The sequence below is a fragment of the Microchirus variegatus genome, assembly GCF_963457635.1.
Source record: "Microchirus variegatus genome assembly, chromosome: 13".
NCBI classification, from domain to species: domain Eukaryota; kingdom Metazoa; phylum Chordata; class Actinopteri; order Pleuronectiformes; family Soleidae; genus Microchirus; species Microchirus variegatus.
The window spans coordinates 12,925,192-12,943,704 of NC_139814.1; the positions used below are offsets into that span (position 1 = coordinate 12,925,192).

Genomic DNA, 18,513 nt, shown 5'->3' on the forward strand with positions numbered 1-18,513 from the left:
CAATTGATAAATGAATATGTAATATGTGTTGGCGTTGCAATGCAAATTATACATTTTAAATCGACATCAAACTGACTGTGGGCATTTATCAAAGTTTCAGAGAAGAGCAATGTCTAGATTTGTATGAATAAATAATAAGAGTTTGATAAATTAAATAATATTCGGCTAATGGTGATTCATATAAACATAATTTTAATGTGACTTCCCGGTAAAAAGAAAAATGGGATTAATAATTGCTGTTTTTGTTGACATTACTATACTAATATTTTTGATATTCTGGTGAATACATTTGTGAAAGTGCAACAGATATTGTACATGTGCAGAATTCCTGTAGTGATATGATGGTAGGTAACCCTGAGTGAGCAGGGGGAGCTTCAATGAGTAACAAAAGTCAGCATTTATGGTCTCAGACAGACGAAAGAAATAATAATAATAACAAAAAAGATCAAAAACATACGGGAAAATGGGTGCAGCCAGACCCCTCGCTGATCAACAGCACCCCCATCTTCCTTTAAAAGAGCCGTCCCTCCCTCTTCAACCCCCCTTTCTCTCCGCTCGAGGTGCATTGTGGGGAGGAAAGTCGTTGCCATTCGACCTCTGCGGGGCCTGCGCGGACGCAGCGAGAACCCTGAAATTCATTATGCGTTTAAAACCTTTATTTATTTCCGCATAACCTACATACTCTCACCGGGAGGGCCAAAGCGGAGAGAAGACACGACGACGGTTTATCTATTTCGGGGAAGACATCGTTTGCAAATACATTATTTTTTTTCGGAGGTGGATACTGTTGAGAAAGTGAAGATTGTAATACATATTAAGAAAAATGTCCGGTGAGAGAAACCGCAGGTCGCTGGCTTTCCGAGGAGGTGGATTAGCTGGGTTAACGGGTTCCAGTGGCATCGGAGGGGGGAACTGTAACAGCTGGGAGGCCCCGGCCTGTCAAGACCGACATTTTAACGGCAACAGGCCGGATCAAGAGGAGGACAGGGATCTGGGGGCGAAAGGACCGTCGCAGAGGAGAGTGGAGGGCGCTGGGTCTGTCAGCGACTGCACGGAACCCGAGGCGGAGGAAGAAGAGGACCCGGAAGGGGGCAGTTGGGCAGCCGGGGACGGCGACGATCGTGTCGACTCGGTGGAAGCCGAGACAGACGGGAATCGGGAGGGGTGTAGCTGGACAACGGGGAACGGTCCCAGCAACGCCGTCGTTCAGGAGTCGGGAAGCGGCGAGACGGGATCCAGGAAATCTGGGGTAGAGATGAGACCGCAGACGTTGCTTCAGAAACACTCACTCTTCCATGCGTCGTGGTTGCAAGAATTTCCATGGCTCAAATTTAGCCAGGAGACGGGACTCATGTCTTGTTCCTGGTGTCACAACATTGCCACTAAAAACAGCGATGAGCTGGTGAAAGGCAGTCGCAACTACAAGCGGGCCTTGTTGCTGAGACATCACCTGTCTTCTGAACACGGCAGGAATGACCCCACCAAACAGGTAACCGTTTAGCCTCACGTCCGTGTCGCCTTCGCTCACTTTACCTGAGTCGCGTTATATACCTTTGTCACAGCATGTGTCTCAGTTTGTGTTGTCACTTATAGTGTCCGTTTGTACAACTTTAAAAATACACGTAAGCCGAATCAAAGCTATTCTCACCTAAGCTCCACAAACCCCCTCTCAGCTAATTAGCTAGCACCAGCCTGCTAACCCGAGCTAACAACTAGCCCTGCTAACTAGCAGCTTGTAGCGTTGCTGTGTCGCCGGAGATAGATCGCTAATGACGGGAGGAGAACGCCCCTAACGAAGCTAATGTGGACGAACTGATTTACTGGACGGTAAAACACACCCAGTCACTTCTTGGCGTGGGTGCTGTGTTGTCTCTGGTTCAGTTTACTTATAAAATGTTAGTGTTTAAACATCAGTCGAATAACCTGCTCCAGTATGACACCTGCTAGCCACTGTCACACCGGAGGTTGCTTCCTGTATCGGGCAATGAGCTGCATGTCACAGATAGCTGTTGATAATAACAGCTCTCCTATTTAGTCATTAACGTGTAATGGTAAATAGCAATGATTCGGTGTACTGTGTTCGAGGCTCACTGTACAGCAGATTCTATTGTTGTATCAGCAGCTGTCTTGATCGCTAGCTCGCTAAAGGTCACTCATTGGCAAGGGCTCGACCCCCTCGGCCTTTGGGGAACCGCACCCCTTCCCAACCCCCTCGCCTTTGGCCTCCTCCTTCAGTTCTGCTTGGCTCCAAGTCCCGAGTGACCTCTGGCGCATTTCTTCCTCCTCGTACAGCACCTCCTCCTCCTCCCTTTGGGGGAACTAAATTAGAGGCATTGTGTTAGAATGACCCCCAAAAATCCATAGATGGTGTCACTTGCAGGGCTGCACAAGAGGAGCAGAGTAAATCATGTTGGACCCTGGCAGCTTGCTGGCCCAGAGGCTATGCAGCCCTTTGAATAGGTTTAAATGAGAGAAATTGATGTCAGTTAAAAAGACTGACATGGCATCACCTGACTGTCAACCCACATTTCTCAATTAATGGGCCCTAGAGGCACATCTTATGAGTAGGGGCCCTTCAATTATACAACAGACTGTAACCTTATGTCATCCCAATTAGAAGTCAGGGCTGTAACAATTGCTTTACCACATTAATTGTGAACTATTTTGACAATCTAATAATCCAGTTCAGTTTCTTTTGTTTAAAAAAGCTTCTCTGATTTCCCAGCCTGTTAAATGTGACTGTTTTCTACTTGTATATTAATATTAATATCTTGGGTTTGTGGTTTAAACGAGACATTTGAGGCTGTCGTCATATTGAGGTGCGAATAACACCAACTGTCATTTTTCACTTTTTTCTGACAATTTATGGACAAGAGATCTAATCATTATTCTAGTAATAAATCAGCAGCATAAATGATTATACAAATAGTTCGTTGCAATCCTGTTACAAATCACTCCTGCATTTCTTTGCCATCTTAAATACATTGTGGTTAATTCAAGGTAATGTCGTTGAGTATTTGTATGTTCTTAAATGAAATGTTTTTATTTAAAAATAACCGATCCAGCTTTATATTTGGCAAACAATCTCTAGGGACATGAGGTCTTTTTCGTTTATTTATTGTTTTTATTCAGTGTCAGTTGTTATTCTGTTTCTCCCATTATTTCTACATTGAAAAATAACAGTACTTTGTACATTACAGTATCTATACAGCATATACATATACAGCCTCATACCCTGACAGTAGTCTGACCTGGCAGGGGAATTAAGTGCAGGGTGCTGTTGGACTCTAATTTGTGAGCGAAGAGGATTGTACTACTACATTTAGTTCCTTCCCTTCCTCACGCAATCACTAATCAGAATGACTTAATGTGATCGGCTAACTTGTACACATCACTAGTTGGTAAGGAGAGCAGAAGGAGTGGATTAGGGGCTTGGTGTGTTCCCCCCCCCCCCCCCCGGCAACAAGGACCCCGTACACTGCAGTGAGAGGTTATCCAGGCCATTGTGAAGGATGGGGCCTGAGAGAGGATGTTCCATGCATAACTGGAATAAATCCAATTCTGATCTGTATTGGATCATTTTTGTCTTGATGTTCTGATTTCAGATTCCTCAGCATAATTTTTCCTAGACTGCATTTAAAGCTAGCTTTAATTCCCTTCATATATATGTACAACACAGCAGCAGTAATGAGCAGCATGTATGTTAAGCTGGACTGCATTGTGAGCAGTGTATTAAAGGGGGAATCATGGCGTTGCGTGGCAGTGTCCCGTTCGATTTACCCATTCCTGACGTTAGTCAGGCCTCCGCTGCATTTGTTAAAGTTAACTTGATTAGCCCTAGCACACCAGGGCAGCTGTGGTAAATGTGGGTCTTCTTGGAGAAGGGGACCGTTGTCCTTAATTCTCTAGATACAGTCTTGTGCTCAGATTGTTCCTTATGCTCACTGGCTAAGGGGTGAGATGAGGCGACATTAGACCATTGCTCCTCTCTGATTAAATGTAAGATACGATTATGTCTCTAAGACCTGTTTAAGTTGGTTTGCTCTCTAGCTAAAGCTTTTTCCTGTACGTTCATCGTTTGTGTAAAATGGCATGCTGAAACAAAACCCCTACACCCATTTCGTACAGAAGATGAGCCTGTCATGGGACTGACATATGTGTTACACCCATACTTGCTGCTACAGAGTAATCCCCTTTCTCCACTGTGTACAGAAGGAGACTGTTCTACAACCGTGATCCCACATACATCACACTCTGCATAATTATTACATTAACTTAGTTTCAGCCTTTCCTCTCCATATGCTTTTTCTCTCCGTCTTCACTCAATTTGTTCAATCGCAAATTAAATTCCCATCTCTAATAGAGACACCTGCACAAGAAAGCCCAACTACCTATGTTCAAGCCAGCACAGGAAAAAAGTACATCATCCTGTTGTATCATGTGTGGGGGACCTGTTTGGTTTAACAGTGTTTAACCTGTATCACATGGTGGTTTAAAGATGGTTTGTGATAAGATAACACACCACTTTGTTTCCCAGGAGGGACAGTCGGGTATGGGGGGGGGGGGCTGAGCGAGTAATTTTTAACCCCTGATTTCAGTTGAGACAAACACCATTATCATTGTTAACAATACGTCTCCCTACGTAGGGAAGGGGATCTACCCATTGAGGTCTGGTGTCTGCCAGATAGATGGGATGTTTATTGGGGGCCACAGGTCAGGGGAATGGGGTGGGGTGGAGCCAGAGGGAGAATTCTTCTTGTTGAATCCATCAGTATCTGTACCCTCCCCTGTTTCTCCCCCTTCTTTCTGCCTCTTCTGTTGAGGCATTGTTAGGAGGCCGGGAGACACTCGGTGCAGCCCTCCCACACCTTGGGCCAAATGCACACTGCAGTATTGTTCTGTGATCTACGAACAGACGGGTTGGGTAAACGAGGGGGGGGGGTGATTGGGGATACAGTAGATGCAATGAGTTAGGGAAGGACTGGAGCTGGCCTCTGGGCTGGGCAAGGCCTTGGGACTGGATTGATGCTGGGTGTGGACAAATGAGGGACAGGATGGAGGCAAATGTGTGTGTATGCATGTATGTGTGTTTAAAAGGTAAACAAAAACTGGCTCCAGTGGGTCATTTGGTTTGCATGGGCACATTACTGTATCACATGATCTGTTAGAGGTGTGTCTGAGTGATTGTCATGGTTCTACTGGCCTTGGGGCTTTGTGGTTTGTTTGGGTTTGTGGTTTATTTTTGTTGAAGGGCTCCGTTCTCCAACTTCACAGCATATCTTGACTATGGAAGTCTTGCACACCAATAAGGTTGAATTTATGGCCATCTTGGTTTGTTTAAAATCCACCTGTAAGTCGGGTCAGATTTGCCTTTCACTATAGAATTTTTACGAACTATGTTTGACCTAGATCAAAGGAGTCGTGTCTTTGAGATTCTCCTGCTGCTCCTTTACCATCTATGGCTCAAATACAGAGAGACCCAGCCACGTCATGACTGGGGGAGGCAGATATTGTCCCCACATTCCCCGTTTTTTGCCTTGAGCATCTGTTGTGCTGGGTTGGTCTGCTGGTTCCTTAAGCTCCCCGCTCACACGTGGCACATCTGGAGACAGGATGATGCTGCTGATGAGGCCAGTATGGAGCAACTTATCCAGTACCAGGCTGTCCTATCCTGACTCCAATCACTGTGTCCACACAAACACACATTTCATATCAAAACTGCCACGCAGAATCTTATCTCTCTGGCCCACTGTCTTGCTACGATTCGAATGGCTAAAGGCTGTGTGCAGCAATGGAGTTTGGAGGTTTAAAGTCATGAAAGGTGTGGGGAAGCTCATGGAACACTGTGTTTAAAAAAACAAAAAAACCAAATCCTACTTAACCTAAGACGGCAATGATTAAGCAAATTAGTTTTAGCTCTTGACAATTTTCTGCTTTATTTGCTCCATAAAACAAAGAAGTCATTAAAATTGAACAATTTGCCGGTTTTGACACTTGATTGTTTTTAACAATTCTAGCAGCACATTAAAAAACCTTCTAGGCGTAAACGTAACAAAATGGGAGTGACGATGGCACAAACGGCTGCAGAAACCAAAAGCATGTCCGACTCATCTTGTCGTGACAGCACTGCCCTTCACCACATCAATATATTCCACCAGAGGTACTCAACATGATCATCATGCCCCTCCAGAGGCTTTGATGTGTATATCATGGACATTTTTTTTTTCTTCCCTGCCCTCATCCTCCTCGCCTCACCCACATGTACTTACTTTCTGTGCTTGCGAGTGGGAGCTGCTGTGTAATAAGAGAGTGAGTGCTGAGCCCTTTCACAAAGGCCTACAGTGAGTGGACAATGAGCCTCAGGGAGAACATGGGCTATTGTAAAGGCTAAAATGGGGTGACCCATCTCCTCGCTGCTGCACTAGGTTTTCGTCCCCCTCTGATCCACATTCTCTCCTCCACCCTTTTTCTCAAGGCTCAATGTCTTGCTCTTGCTTTTGCCTCATTGCCTCTCATTTTCTTTGCACGTGTCCTGTCGAGCTTGCCTTTGTAGCTTCCATCTCTTTCTCTTTTTACGTTTATTTCTGTCTGCTTTTTCTACTTTTATATTATTTAGTTTTTTTCTGTCCTTTTCCATCTAGCCTGCAAAGCACACCCACTTTTGCCCCCCCCCCCCCCAGTCTGTCTTTCATTTTATCCAGTCCATCTCAATCTCTCCCTTATTCTGGCTTTCATTTCATCCCTTCTCTCCCCCTCCAGCTGTGGCAGAGGATGATAAGCCCCCCTATACTATACTGTGTGCCCAGGCCAGCCTGGACAAGAGCTGCAGTGTGGAGGGAGCAGGGGTGGGGGCTGGGTGGGGACGCAGAGAAATGGATTTAATCTGAATTACACGAGCTGAAACCCCAGCTGTGTGTATGTGTAGGCAGCTTGGTGTATGTGCGTTTTCATGCATGTGGGAGCAAAAATGCAGGGCTTGAGCAATATGAATTATTCTGGATTAGAACATCTGCTGTACTATTCTAAAGTGAGATGTACGCTGCTCTCTGCGTGCGCTGAGTTGAAAAACTGCAATATAAATTGCTACACGATGCATGTTTCTTTTTTTTCTCGTATATTCTGTCTGAAAGCCGATATACGTTCATATCAATCCAAGCTGTGTGTGTATATATGTATATACACTCTCCTCCCTTCTGCTCTGTACCGGGCTGGCCCTTTGCCCTGTTAGGGGGAGCAGGGGAGGAAAAGTGGTGCCGTTACAGGGTAGTTCTATGTGATTGCCAATAATCCTCCCATCTTACAGTCAGGTTGTGCCCTGCTTTGAATGCTTGCCAGCAGTCAATTTTATATTCAAGTTAGTTTTGGAGGTACTTACAAAATAGCAATGGCAATTATTATTAAATAACCAACACTCTTTTTGAGAAGATGATGTCTTAAACCAGGTTGTTCTCCAGGTTGTTAAATTATACACCTGAAAAAGCAGTACATTCCCTATTATCCGCTTAATTACAGTTGATTACAGTTAATCCATTAGTTTGTTTTAATTGTTGACAAGGAAACCATTTTCTTGGGCTATGCAAAATTCCTTGAAGTAATACACTTTACATTTCACCTTGTACACCCTACACCACAATAGAAGCCTGTCAAACTAGTTTAACCCCTAGGGCAGGTGCTTTAGTGTCACGCTTGGAACCCTGCGTGTGTGTGTAGTAGAGTGTTAATGCTTGTTTTTGCAAATTGCTTGCCTGATCATAAAAAACAAAAATCACTCATTGTCTTCCTTTCTTTGTCCCTAAAAGGAGACAAGGCCATCGGATAACACCAGCCCCTCCACTAACTGCTCAGAGGAAGACTACCGCAACAAGCCCAATGAGAACTCTTACTGTTACCAGCTTCTCCAGGAGCTGGACAAGCAACGCAAAAGTGGAATCCTCTGTGATGTCAACATAGTCGTGACTGGCCAGGTATTCCGCGCACATAAGAACATCCTGGTGGCAGGTAGCCGCTACTTCAAAACCCTCTACTGTTTGACCAAGAGTGAGGCCCAGGACCATGCCACCGTCACACACCTCGATGTTGCTGCTGTGCAGGGCTTCTCCGTTATCCTCGACTTTCTCTACTCTGGGAATCTGCTGCTTACAAGCCAAAATGCCATTGAGGTGATGTCTGTTGCTAGTTACCTTCAGATGACGGAAGTCGTTCAGTCGTGTCGAGCTTTTATAAAGGACGCTCTGAATATCAGCAGCAAGCAGGAGGCTCCAGATTCTGTAGTGGTGGATTACAACAAGCGGCAGATGGTGGCCAAAGAGGGACATAGAAGGCTGGACCGGAAGCCAAGCAACTTCTGGGCCACAAGCATCCTGTCAAAGCTGTCGATTAAGGCCAGCAGCCACCAAGTGAAAGAAGCGATTGATGAAGAAGATGAAAATGGCAGGGTGAAGGAGGAGACCAGTGACATAGAGGTGACAGTGGTTGGGAACGAGGGCTGTGCCCTGATGACCCCTGGAGCCTCTGGTAGCTGGAGCCACCACAACGACAACTCCTCTGATTCAGCAGAGACCAACGAAACACGGGCGGTGGGCGACCAGGCGCAGGTCTTCATCTGGAACGGGCCTGTCACAGGCGACGCTGCAGCGGCACCTGCAGCAATAAAGCGCGAGGCACCAGATGCTGCAGCTGGAAGCGGGCGGAGGAAAAAACAGGCTACCACGCGGCGATTCGTCTACAACTTCCCACCAGAGCCTGAAGAGGGATTCGATGAAGGGATGTTCATCCAGCCTTCGGCTTCCTACCCCAGAGAAGACTTCTCCTCCCTCTCTGAAAATGCTGGTAAGTTTGTACTTTGAACAACTTGCACACTCCACTCCCAGTCCTTTCTCCCATAAAATACTGCATGACAGTTAACTCATGAATTTCTTATTCCTCTTACTTCCCCTGCATACTCTGAAAGTGAAGTGTATTTTATTTTATTTTATTTTATTTTTTACTTTGGAGAGGTGCATAAATATGAACAAGACTTCACTTGACTTGAAGTTCTACATGTATGCGGTGAAATGCATGTTTTCCTCCTGGAAAACCTTGCTGAGACATAATAGTTTGAGACAGTGCATTGTATACACAACACTACGAACTTACAGCAAATACACAGCTTTGCATGTTTTTAAGTCTTTAGAGCATAAAGCTCAACAAATGATCTGGGTCAGAGAGCAGCACCATTCAAAGAGCTGGTGGTAGTGCCCTTCTGTAATAACCAATCCTGCTCTTTGCTTTTAGGCAGGAAATGCTGTGAGACTGAATTAATAAAAATAATTATCTTGACCTTTATGGTGAATTTTTGGCAAGAACGAAGATTAGTCTGACTCTAGGACAGTAGTCTCCCCTGCTCAACCTATTTGTTACGGAAAAAAATCCCACAAACTTAATGAACAATATTCCGGAGGTGTGTGTATGTATATATATATAAGTTTGTGGTCACCTATACAATGTCTTGGTGTTTTCCATAAAAGTCACACTTTTATTCATCAAAAGAGTTGCAAAATGAGTAGAAAATATAGTCAACACATTGACAAGATCAGAAATAATGGTTTTTATTCAAAATAATAATTTTGCCCTTTCGTCAAAGAACCAGCAAAACTGTTTTCAGCTGTGCTAACATAATTGCACAAGGGTTTTCAAGGATTTTCTAATTATCCAATAGCCTTCTAACGCCATTAGCAAACACAATGTACCATTAGAACATTTCTGGATTCTGGATTTCTGATTAATTTAATGTTATATCCATTGAAAAAAGTGCTTTTCCTTAAAAAAATAAGGGCATTTCTAAGTGACTGTTATTATAGGCATTATTTCAATCTAGTACCAAAGTGTTACCTGGGTGAGGCATTGCATCTGAAAATTTGAATTGCCTACCTCCATTTTGTAAACAAATAAACATGGAACTTGTGGGAATCATCAAATGCAATTTAGTGCTAAGGGTGTAAACTCTGTGATCGCTTGCAGTGGCAAACACTGGGCCAATCAATCAAATCATTGATCACAGTGGATTTAAGGCTTTCAGTCAACGTCCTGCTGTTGCACCTACGGTGTGGCTATTTGCTTGTCAAGCCTTTAACCAGTTAGTTACTCACTCCCAGTCATGAGCTCTACTAATCACTCTAAAGCAGGGGGCTTTTGTAAGGTACAGCCACCTGCAGAGCTGTGTTGCCACATGCATAATACTCCACTGTGTATTTTCAGCATCCATACTAACACCTGACATGACAAAATGAAGACATGCGATAAGAATTACTTACTGCTGCCTCGGGCCCTAATGAGAAACAAACATGTTAAACATTAAGAGCAAGAATTTCTGTTGAGAATGACAATGACATGAAACTGAAAGTAAAAATACAACAACTTTTTGTTCAAATCCAATGGTCAACTTGTGACCTATAAGAACCAGTGGGGGAAGTGAATGTGAGTTACTGTGTCATCGTTTGCAAAGGTCTCTCTTCTCTGTATGTTCAGGTAGTGTGGCTGGCTGGCATATCTGGAGAAATCTGTGTGCAGAAAGATTGACCTGTTTGGCTTTTTTTTATAGGAGAAAATATTTTAATTAAATACAACAATCCCAAAACGGAGTTAAACAGAATGCTAAAATGAATCCTCCTATAGTTTTCTGCAGTAAAGGAAAAGGCAAAAACCCCGGAATGCCTTTGACCTCTTTTAAGTGGCTTTCACTCATTCTTACTTGATATAACTCTTGCTCCCCTTTCCATATTCCCTCCGCCTGCTTACCCTTTGACACCTTGTGCTTTATATCTCTTAATCTATCCATCCTATCCGCATACAGTGCACCGCTTCTGATAATCTCCTCTCTCAGCGCCAGCCCCACTCCTTCTGTTGGCACATTAAGCATGGCACTCCATGTAACCATAATAATATCGCATGTCAAGTGGAGTGATGTGGACAGGGCGGAGGCAAAGTGTGAAGCAAAATGTGTGTTAAAAAAAATAGACGACTACAGTGTGTGTGTGTGTGTGTGTGTGTGTGTGTGTGCGCGTGCGTGTAAATGGGTGAGACAGAGAAGTCCTCCCTAATGCAGGATAATGAAGAATGCAGGGGAAAACATTTCTTCTCCCAGACCTCCCTAAATGCACTTGAATGCTCTTAGTGCCTCCAACTTCTCCTAGTGCTCACTTTAATGTGTTCACAAAGTGATTCTGGGCGTTATTGTAGCCTGAACAGATGATGCTCACTGACTCCCCAACCTTCTTGTCCTTATGTGTCTTTGGTATTTAGCTCCATGTCTGTAATGTAAACTACTTTTCCAAATAAAGACTATGAGTGGGCAAATGGGGAGAGTCAGGGAGAGCGTTTAAAAGCAGCTAGTTTTACGTGTTTTTTTTTTTTCATGAAGACGAGCTTACCAAAATAACTTTCTCCCAGACTTGAGTCAAATCACTTATTGCTGTTTTCAGAAACACAGCTAATCTGTAACTGAGGGATGCTCTGTTGTTGGAAGCGTGTGGAAGCGGTGGTGTGTCCAGAGGATTTGAGGCCAGAATGTGCAACAAATTATCTCTGACGCTCTTTGATGTCGACATGAGAGCGCAGCCTTTTTTACCCTTTTCTTATGCTAGCAGAGAGAAAATCAGTGGCACGTTGAGAAGTTTACATGTAAAAAGTTGGATTTCTATGGACGGATTACTAGCTGTGTCACACCGTACAGCGTTTTTCAGTTCCCTTTGTAAAAATAGGGTGTTCAGTTTTTCTCATTTCCCTTTAAGAGAAGTGTTCCCCATACATTTTTTCCATTTACTTTTTTAAAAACAAATGTGAAAGTCATGCTACTAAGTTGTTGTAACAACAAGGGACTAAAAGAGGCAAAAGGCAAACTATCATTGTTTCTCCCCTTTTTGAATTTATGTTTCTATATTTTTCTCCAGCGTGTAGCCTCTCCTCACCCTTTGATCATACAAATAACACCGGCTGAAATAGGTGTGTCGGTCTCCCAAGAAATCGTGGACGAGCTGAGTTTGGTGTCATCCAGCTGTGTGGGGAATGTGCTTTTTCTGTGTAGAAAGAAAGAAAGCTGCTGTATCTTGCGGTCAAACCCAGGACGAATGTCACGTAGAATACATGAAATACTGGTCCAGTACCATTTATGGACGGGTTATTTGTCAAAGGTTCCAGCTTTTGACAGCATTTCCCCACAATCTCGAACCCTTTTCCTCATGTCCTACCTCCATAGTCTCCCTTTTCCTATAGTGCTTAATCGTTGTGTCACATAAAATGTCCGTGACACATACGCGAAAGAAAAATAACTACTGTTAATGATTTAACACAAAGAGAACATTACTGCAGAGGCAGCTGGACACAGTCACAGGAAGGCAACCTATTGAAAGTGAAGGCTGGCTTCCAAGTCTCCAAGTACTTCACCATTTCTGTCTGCACTTTCCACCCTGAACCCACAGCCAACACTCACTCGTGGCCCATAAATTCTTGAGTCTTCTCCAAACAACACTGTTGGATTGTTTAAAGGGTGGGTGCTGCACACGGAGCAGGTGAACTGCATTTGCATACGCGCTCGTTTCAGTTAGAGAGTGCACTCGCACTCGCACACCCACACATGGACAGTGACCCTCCCCCAGTGCCTGCGAGGTGCAAAGCTGCCAGGGGCAGTTCCCTTCCCTCTCTAATCCACTCTAATGCTCTGGGGCTGTCCTCACTATTCCAAATATTGACCCAGGGAGAATAGACACACACACACACACTCACAGGGGCGTGTCTTTAATGGACTGGTGCTGGAGGAGCCAGGCACACACACACACACACACACACACAAAAAACACAGGTGATCGCACTCAAGTGCACACAAAAGTTGAGAGTAAGCTGAGCTGCTGTGAGGGCTCGACTCTGTCTTTCTCTAAGTGATCCCCTCCCACTCTACTAGAGCCCTGGTTACACCATTAGTTTGATGCTCTGCCCTGAGGATCACACTGCTTCACATATATACAGTATAGCAGGGAAGTGTGTGTGTGTGTGTGTGTGTGTTTGTGTGTGTGTACATTGTTAACTGAAACCTCCATTGTTCCATGTGGGAGGTGGTTAGTTTTGTACACACAAAGCATTGTGAGGTGAACAACCCCCCCCCCCCCCCCCCCCCCACACACACACACACACACACACACACACACACACCCTATCAACCACCTCTCACGTCTTTCTCCCTCTCCCTATTCTTGCCCCCTACCCCACCCCACCCCTTTCCCAGAGCTGGCCAATCAGATCCCGTATAGCATCATCCAAGACTTACAGCAAGGGGAGTCCTGGGAGAATGGTAAGAAACATTTAGATACAGGCACACGGATACGTTCAACATTTTGCTACATGTATGTCCGGCCGCGTCACTACCCCAACGTTTTCAAGCCTAAAATGACTTCTGTTAAAGGGTGCTGGTCCTATTTTAGCTTTAAAGATGTCTGGTGTATTATCAGCAGGTAGATAAGAGATAACAAGCAGAGCTAATATTAACAGTCGGTAACTGTTCCGCTTTGTCAGTTCAAGCTAAATAAATGGTATCTTATTGTCTCTCATCACTGTTCATATATACTGAAGACATATTTGTGTGGACGAATGTCGAAACTGAGCTAAAATGCATCTATTATAACCAGCATTTAAATGAGCCGTACAAGTATACATTAAACTGCATCACCCCCTTTTCAGTCTGTTAAGTAAAGATATGAAACTGGATATAGCGAGACATTTTTATTTCTGAGGATAGAACTAACAAACACAAGAAAGACCAGTGCTTGTGCAGTTGTGTACAGAGCTGTAAATAAGCTAGAAAATGAATGGATAGATGGATGAAGAGTTGAGGACACTTCCTGTCAGAGAAAGGACTACAGGAAACTCTCTCAACATTGCTTCAGCCCAAAGTCTGCTCCACTGGTAGACTTTGGAATCAAGCCCAGGCCACTTGGCTGCAACTTTTAAATCCTTTTTTTCTTTTTAAGCAAATATCATTCGCATGTTATTAGCTTATTTCTGTGCTGTATAGGTGATAGTGAAAAGGGCATAGCATCCTCCACCTCTAATTCCTACTAAATTAAGAGCTCATTACACTTCCCACAAGGTGTTCCTCTGCTGTGCACTACACACACATATACACACACACACACACATATACACACACACAAGCAGCAGAATGAATACACAGGTGACCTGTTTCTCATCAACCCCTCCTCCCCCTAGCAACCTACCTTGACAACGCCTCTGTTGTGTGCTTCCTGGCTTAAACAAAAGGGCCTGGCCTTGTCACCCCACTCTCCTAAAGATGAAGACTTCCTGTCTGTTCAGTTCAAAATCAATAGCTTTGCATGCTCATTTTGAAGCTCTGTTGTCCTCTGCCGATTTTTAGTATCAGCATCCCTGAAGGGATAATAAAGAAAGCGATTGTGATGAGATTTCTTGATACCTTTCTTTTGCATTTATACATTCACATTGTGTCTCTGAACACTGGGCGAGACCCCCCCCCCCCCCATATCATTTAAATTGAGCTTTAGACAAGTGCCAGTTACCTAGCAACAGTTACAGCTGAAATGTGAAGATTGCATGATGGTCGCTGCAGTAATTGGTTGCATCGCTGCGATTTAACGCATTTTATAGCTTTGACTGATGGATCAAAGTTAAAGGCTTGCATTCTCTCTAATGGTTTCATGCATCCTGACCCCAATGATGTGATGTGATAAACAAGATATTGATCCCTGCCTCGCCCTTCTCTTGGCAGTGGATCGTTAAATCTAGCAAATTGCCTTGTTTTTACGTTGGGCGTATCAGTTTAAAGTTCAGTCCCAACACAAATCATTTGTTTTATTCACGGATGGAAATAAACAAAATCAGATTTTTACATTTCAGCATGATGCTACTATGATGTCTATCATTGACTATTTGTTGAATAAGCACTTTGTGTTTTTTTTTTTTCTTTTGTCTTGCCCAGGTGAGTCCTCACACTTGGCCCTCAATAAGCTCAAGTGCCCCCACTGTAACTACATCGCCAAGCACCGGCGAACGCTCAAGAGGCACCTGATCATCCATTCGGGTGTGCGCTCGTTCAGCTGCGACATCTGTGGCAAGCTGTTCACCCGCCGGGAGCACGTTAAGAGACATTCCCTGGTGAGTCCACATATGGAAACTTGTTGTATCTTCTCCTATTGCACCATGTTATGTGCAATAACTATCTTAAACAATAGTGCTGTGGCCACATTTACATTAGTGCACGTTAACTCCACATTGGTTTTACATGGTCTCCAAACAAGACAATTTAACACAACATTAAACATAAATCAACATGTACATGTGAGTATAGGAAGTGAATGTTAAAAGTCTGATTTGAAACACTAATTTTGTTTTCTTAATGTCATTTAAACACGTTCGTCTGACTAAAATTGAGGTAGTCTTAGTTGGACTAACCGACATGGATAATATGATTCATAGTCCAATTACTGCTGCATGTATACACTTAGTCAGACTGAATTCAGACTTGGCGTTCTGCACATGCACCAAAATGTCCTACCGATTTTGACCTGGAAGTTGAATGAGACAACGTATAAACTGCAGTTCTGTTTCTGGAAATCATCAATACGCACTAGCTCATAGAGGGATACAGTGCCACCTACCGAGGCGGAGTCAGAAGTACACGGCCAATACAACAATTTTCTCCTCTGCATGTACACACGGACTCGGCACGTTGTCCGATTGCCTGTCTTAGTCAGACTATGGCCTTAGCTTGATTAAGCTATGCATGTAAACGTAAAAGTGATCAGCTTTAGGAAGGTAAGCTAACCAGCTGCTCAATGTTTTCAACACCGAAACCTTTTGTACAAACATCGATAAACACAAGTCTTTGGTTTGCTCTTTCACATGTATGCATGTTTTTGTAGGAATATGAGATTTACCACAGCTGTGAGGTGCTGAAAAAGAATGAAAACTGACGGTCAAAAGTGCATTATGTAATAAATAATAAACCCATAAAATCCTCCTAATATGTCACAGTGACTCAGGAATAATGTTCATATAACAAACTGAACTCACCAACAACAACAGTACAGACAAAATATTTGCATTTAAAAAAATATATTTTGCATACTGCAAATAATGTTTATGTTTTCAAATCATGTTTTGGCATGTGGCGCCACCTACCGCCATCTACCAATCATTGCAGTTAGTAGAGTCTCTGCTGCCGAGCAACCATGGGTTGCCAGTTATGTCAGAATACAGAACCTAAAAGACCTCTGTGTTTTGAATTTGAATGTAGGAACTGTTTTTGGCCACATTCTTACATATGGCGCCTTTAAAGTGCTTGAATTTGTTTTGAAGAAGTGTATGAACCCTGAACTGATCCGACTCACTTCACCCCCTCCTCAATCCCTCCTACAGGTGCACAAGAAGGACAAAAAGTACAAGTGCATGGTGTGCAAGAAGATCTTCATGCTCGCCGCCAGCGTTGGAATCCGCCACGGCTCGCGACGCTACGGCGTGTGTGCGGACTGCGCCGACTCGCACCAGGCCACTCAGGAGGGCCTGGAGGGCATGGAGTTTCCACGCGACGAAGACTTCGAAGGCGAGGAAGGGGAGGACCTGGAGGGGGAGGAGCCTACCGACAATGACCAATCAAACTGGGGTGAGGGCAACGCTGGTGGTGCCCCAGAAAAGGACTAAGAATTTTAACAAGCTTGAGAAACAAAAAATAAAATTTGATGTTTAATATATATGTATACAAAAACTAGCTGGTAAACAATCAACTCCAAAGTGCTATCAAACCTCGAGGTTACTTAATTGTGCACGTATATGACGAAGAGATGGATAAAATACAAAAAAAAGCTTTCTTGGAGTGGGAACTCCTGAGATGTACAGATTTTATTAATGTTAAAATGTGTCCAACTGTGGGCCCAGAGCTCGCGAGAGAAAGATTCTAATGACTAATAATATGATGAATCAGGTTTTTGGTGATGTATTTTTATTTCCTGTTTATGGGGGACACTTGGGGGCAGGGTGATGATGTAGTTTTTTTTCTTTTTGAGTTGGGGTAGGCCAATCATCTAAAAAAAAAAAATAGAGAAAAAAAGCTGTTAATTATTTAATTTATGAAGAGAGGTTATTATGGTCTTATAAAAATGCTATGATTATTATTTCTGTTGTTTTTGTCTGCAGCAGAGGCACAGTGATAGCTGCTGTGTGCTGCTCGTTCTGAGAGTATATTGCTTGGTGCTTGTAGAGCTACACGGATGAGCATTATCGCAGACAGGAGGACCTTGTTTAGACGCGCTAAAGATTATATCATTCTTTTCCTCTTTTTTTTTTCCTTTTGTTCTGTTCCTGCAAAAATCTTGGAACCAAAAAATCTGTTTTGTGACTCTAATGTATTACAGCCATATTTATGATTAATTTAAGAGGGCTGTGATATTATGCCAAACAGACCGCACACCAAGATCACGCAGGATACACAAACTACTGAATACGCTTAAAGAGAAAAAAAAGAGAGAGAGCGACGACAACGTGAGATTTTATGTTAAGCGGTAAAAAAAAAAGATTGATTTAAAAAAAAAAAGAAAAGAAAAGAAAAAGCGAAAGTACAAGGGGAAATGTTATTGCTAGCTTTATTCAAATCACGGCGTCACAGTAACACTTTATTAAAAGCATTTGACTTTCACTTAAAGCTTGAATTTTGCCAAATGATGAAACGTTTGGTGCTGTAATGCTTGTTGCAGAATACTGGACCTACAGGCTATATATGATGTTTATAATCATAAAGCTTAAACTGACTCAGTTATACGTATATGTAATCAGCTTAAACTATAGAACACTGTTGTGCTACGGCGACTATCAGGTATGCTTTGCCATTATTTTTAAGCTTTTTTATTTTATTTAATGCAAAACACACACACATGCCATTTTGTAGAACTACCGGCAGTACTTGTAATTGACGTTTTTGAGGACCTAAGTGGACATCAATACCTTTATACGTTTGTTTATATTTGGTACTGAGTTATATAGTAAAGACAGTAAATATATATATATTTTGAATCACTTGAACATTACGTTGTGAGCGGGAAACTTGCGGACAAGTCCTGATGTGTGATGTTTTCAGTCTGAAAGAAACTCCATTTTTCATGTGTTAAAAGGCACGCGAGGTGTCATCTGTTTAATTTGATGTAAGTTTGTTTTTATTTTTTATTATTATTATTTTTTTTAGGTCTGCCAGGTAGAAAAACACTTTGTTCCACAGAAAGTGAAGCTCTATGGCACCTCATAGACATGCACTTACTTTTGCGTTAATGAGAATAATTTTTTTTTCTTCTTGTTTGTGTTTTCCTTTTGCTTTTCCCTGAATGGAACTTTATAAAAACTGTTGTCTTTCTTCCAATGCGCAACGTTTTTTTTTTATTAGACATTTTTAGTTTTTTGTTATTTAATATTATATATATATTGACTCCAAAATGCAATCAAGACTGTTAATTTCTATTTGTCCAA

General features: G+C 43.0%; 1 protein-coding gene across 2 annotated transcripts; it reads left to right on the forward strand.

Annotated features, from left to right (window-relative positions):
- Window positions 1-823: 823 nt before the first annotated feature.
- zbtb10 (zinc finger and BTB domain containing 10) lies at window positions 824-16,701 on the forward strand (the record flags this gene model as incomplete). 2 transcript variants are annotated; one of them, XM_083900202.1, is made up of 5 exons in its annotated part: window positions 824-1,489; window positions 7,800-8,829; window positions 13,256-13,321; window positions 14,981-15,156; window positions 16,420-16,701. In XM_083900202.1, the coding sequence occupies 5 exons, from the start codon at window positions 824-826 to the stop codon at window positions 16,699-16,701; spliced, it is 2,220 nt and encodes a 739-aa protein (XP_083756328.1). The 2 variants fall into 2 exon arrangements, with proteins under 2 accessions (XP_083756328.1, XP_083756329.1); XM_083900203.1 differs by lacking the exon at window positions 13,256-13,321.
- Window positions 16,702-18,513: the final 1,812 nt, after the last annotated feature.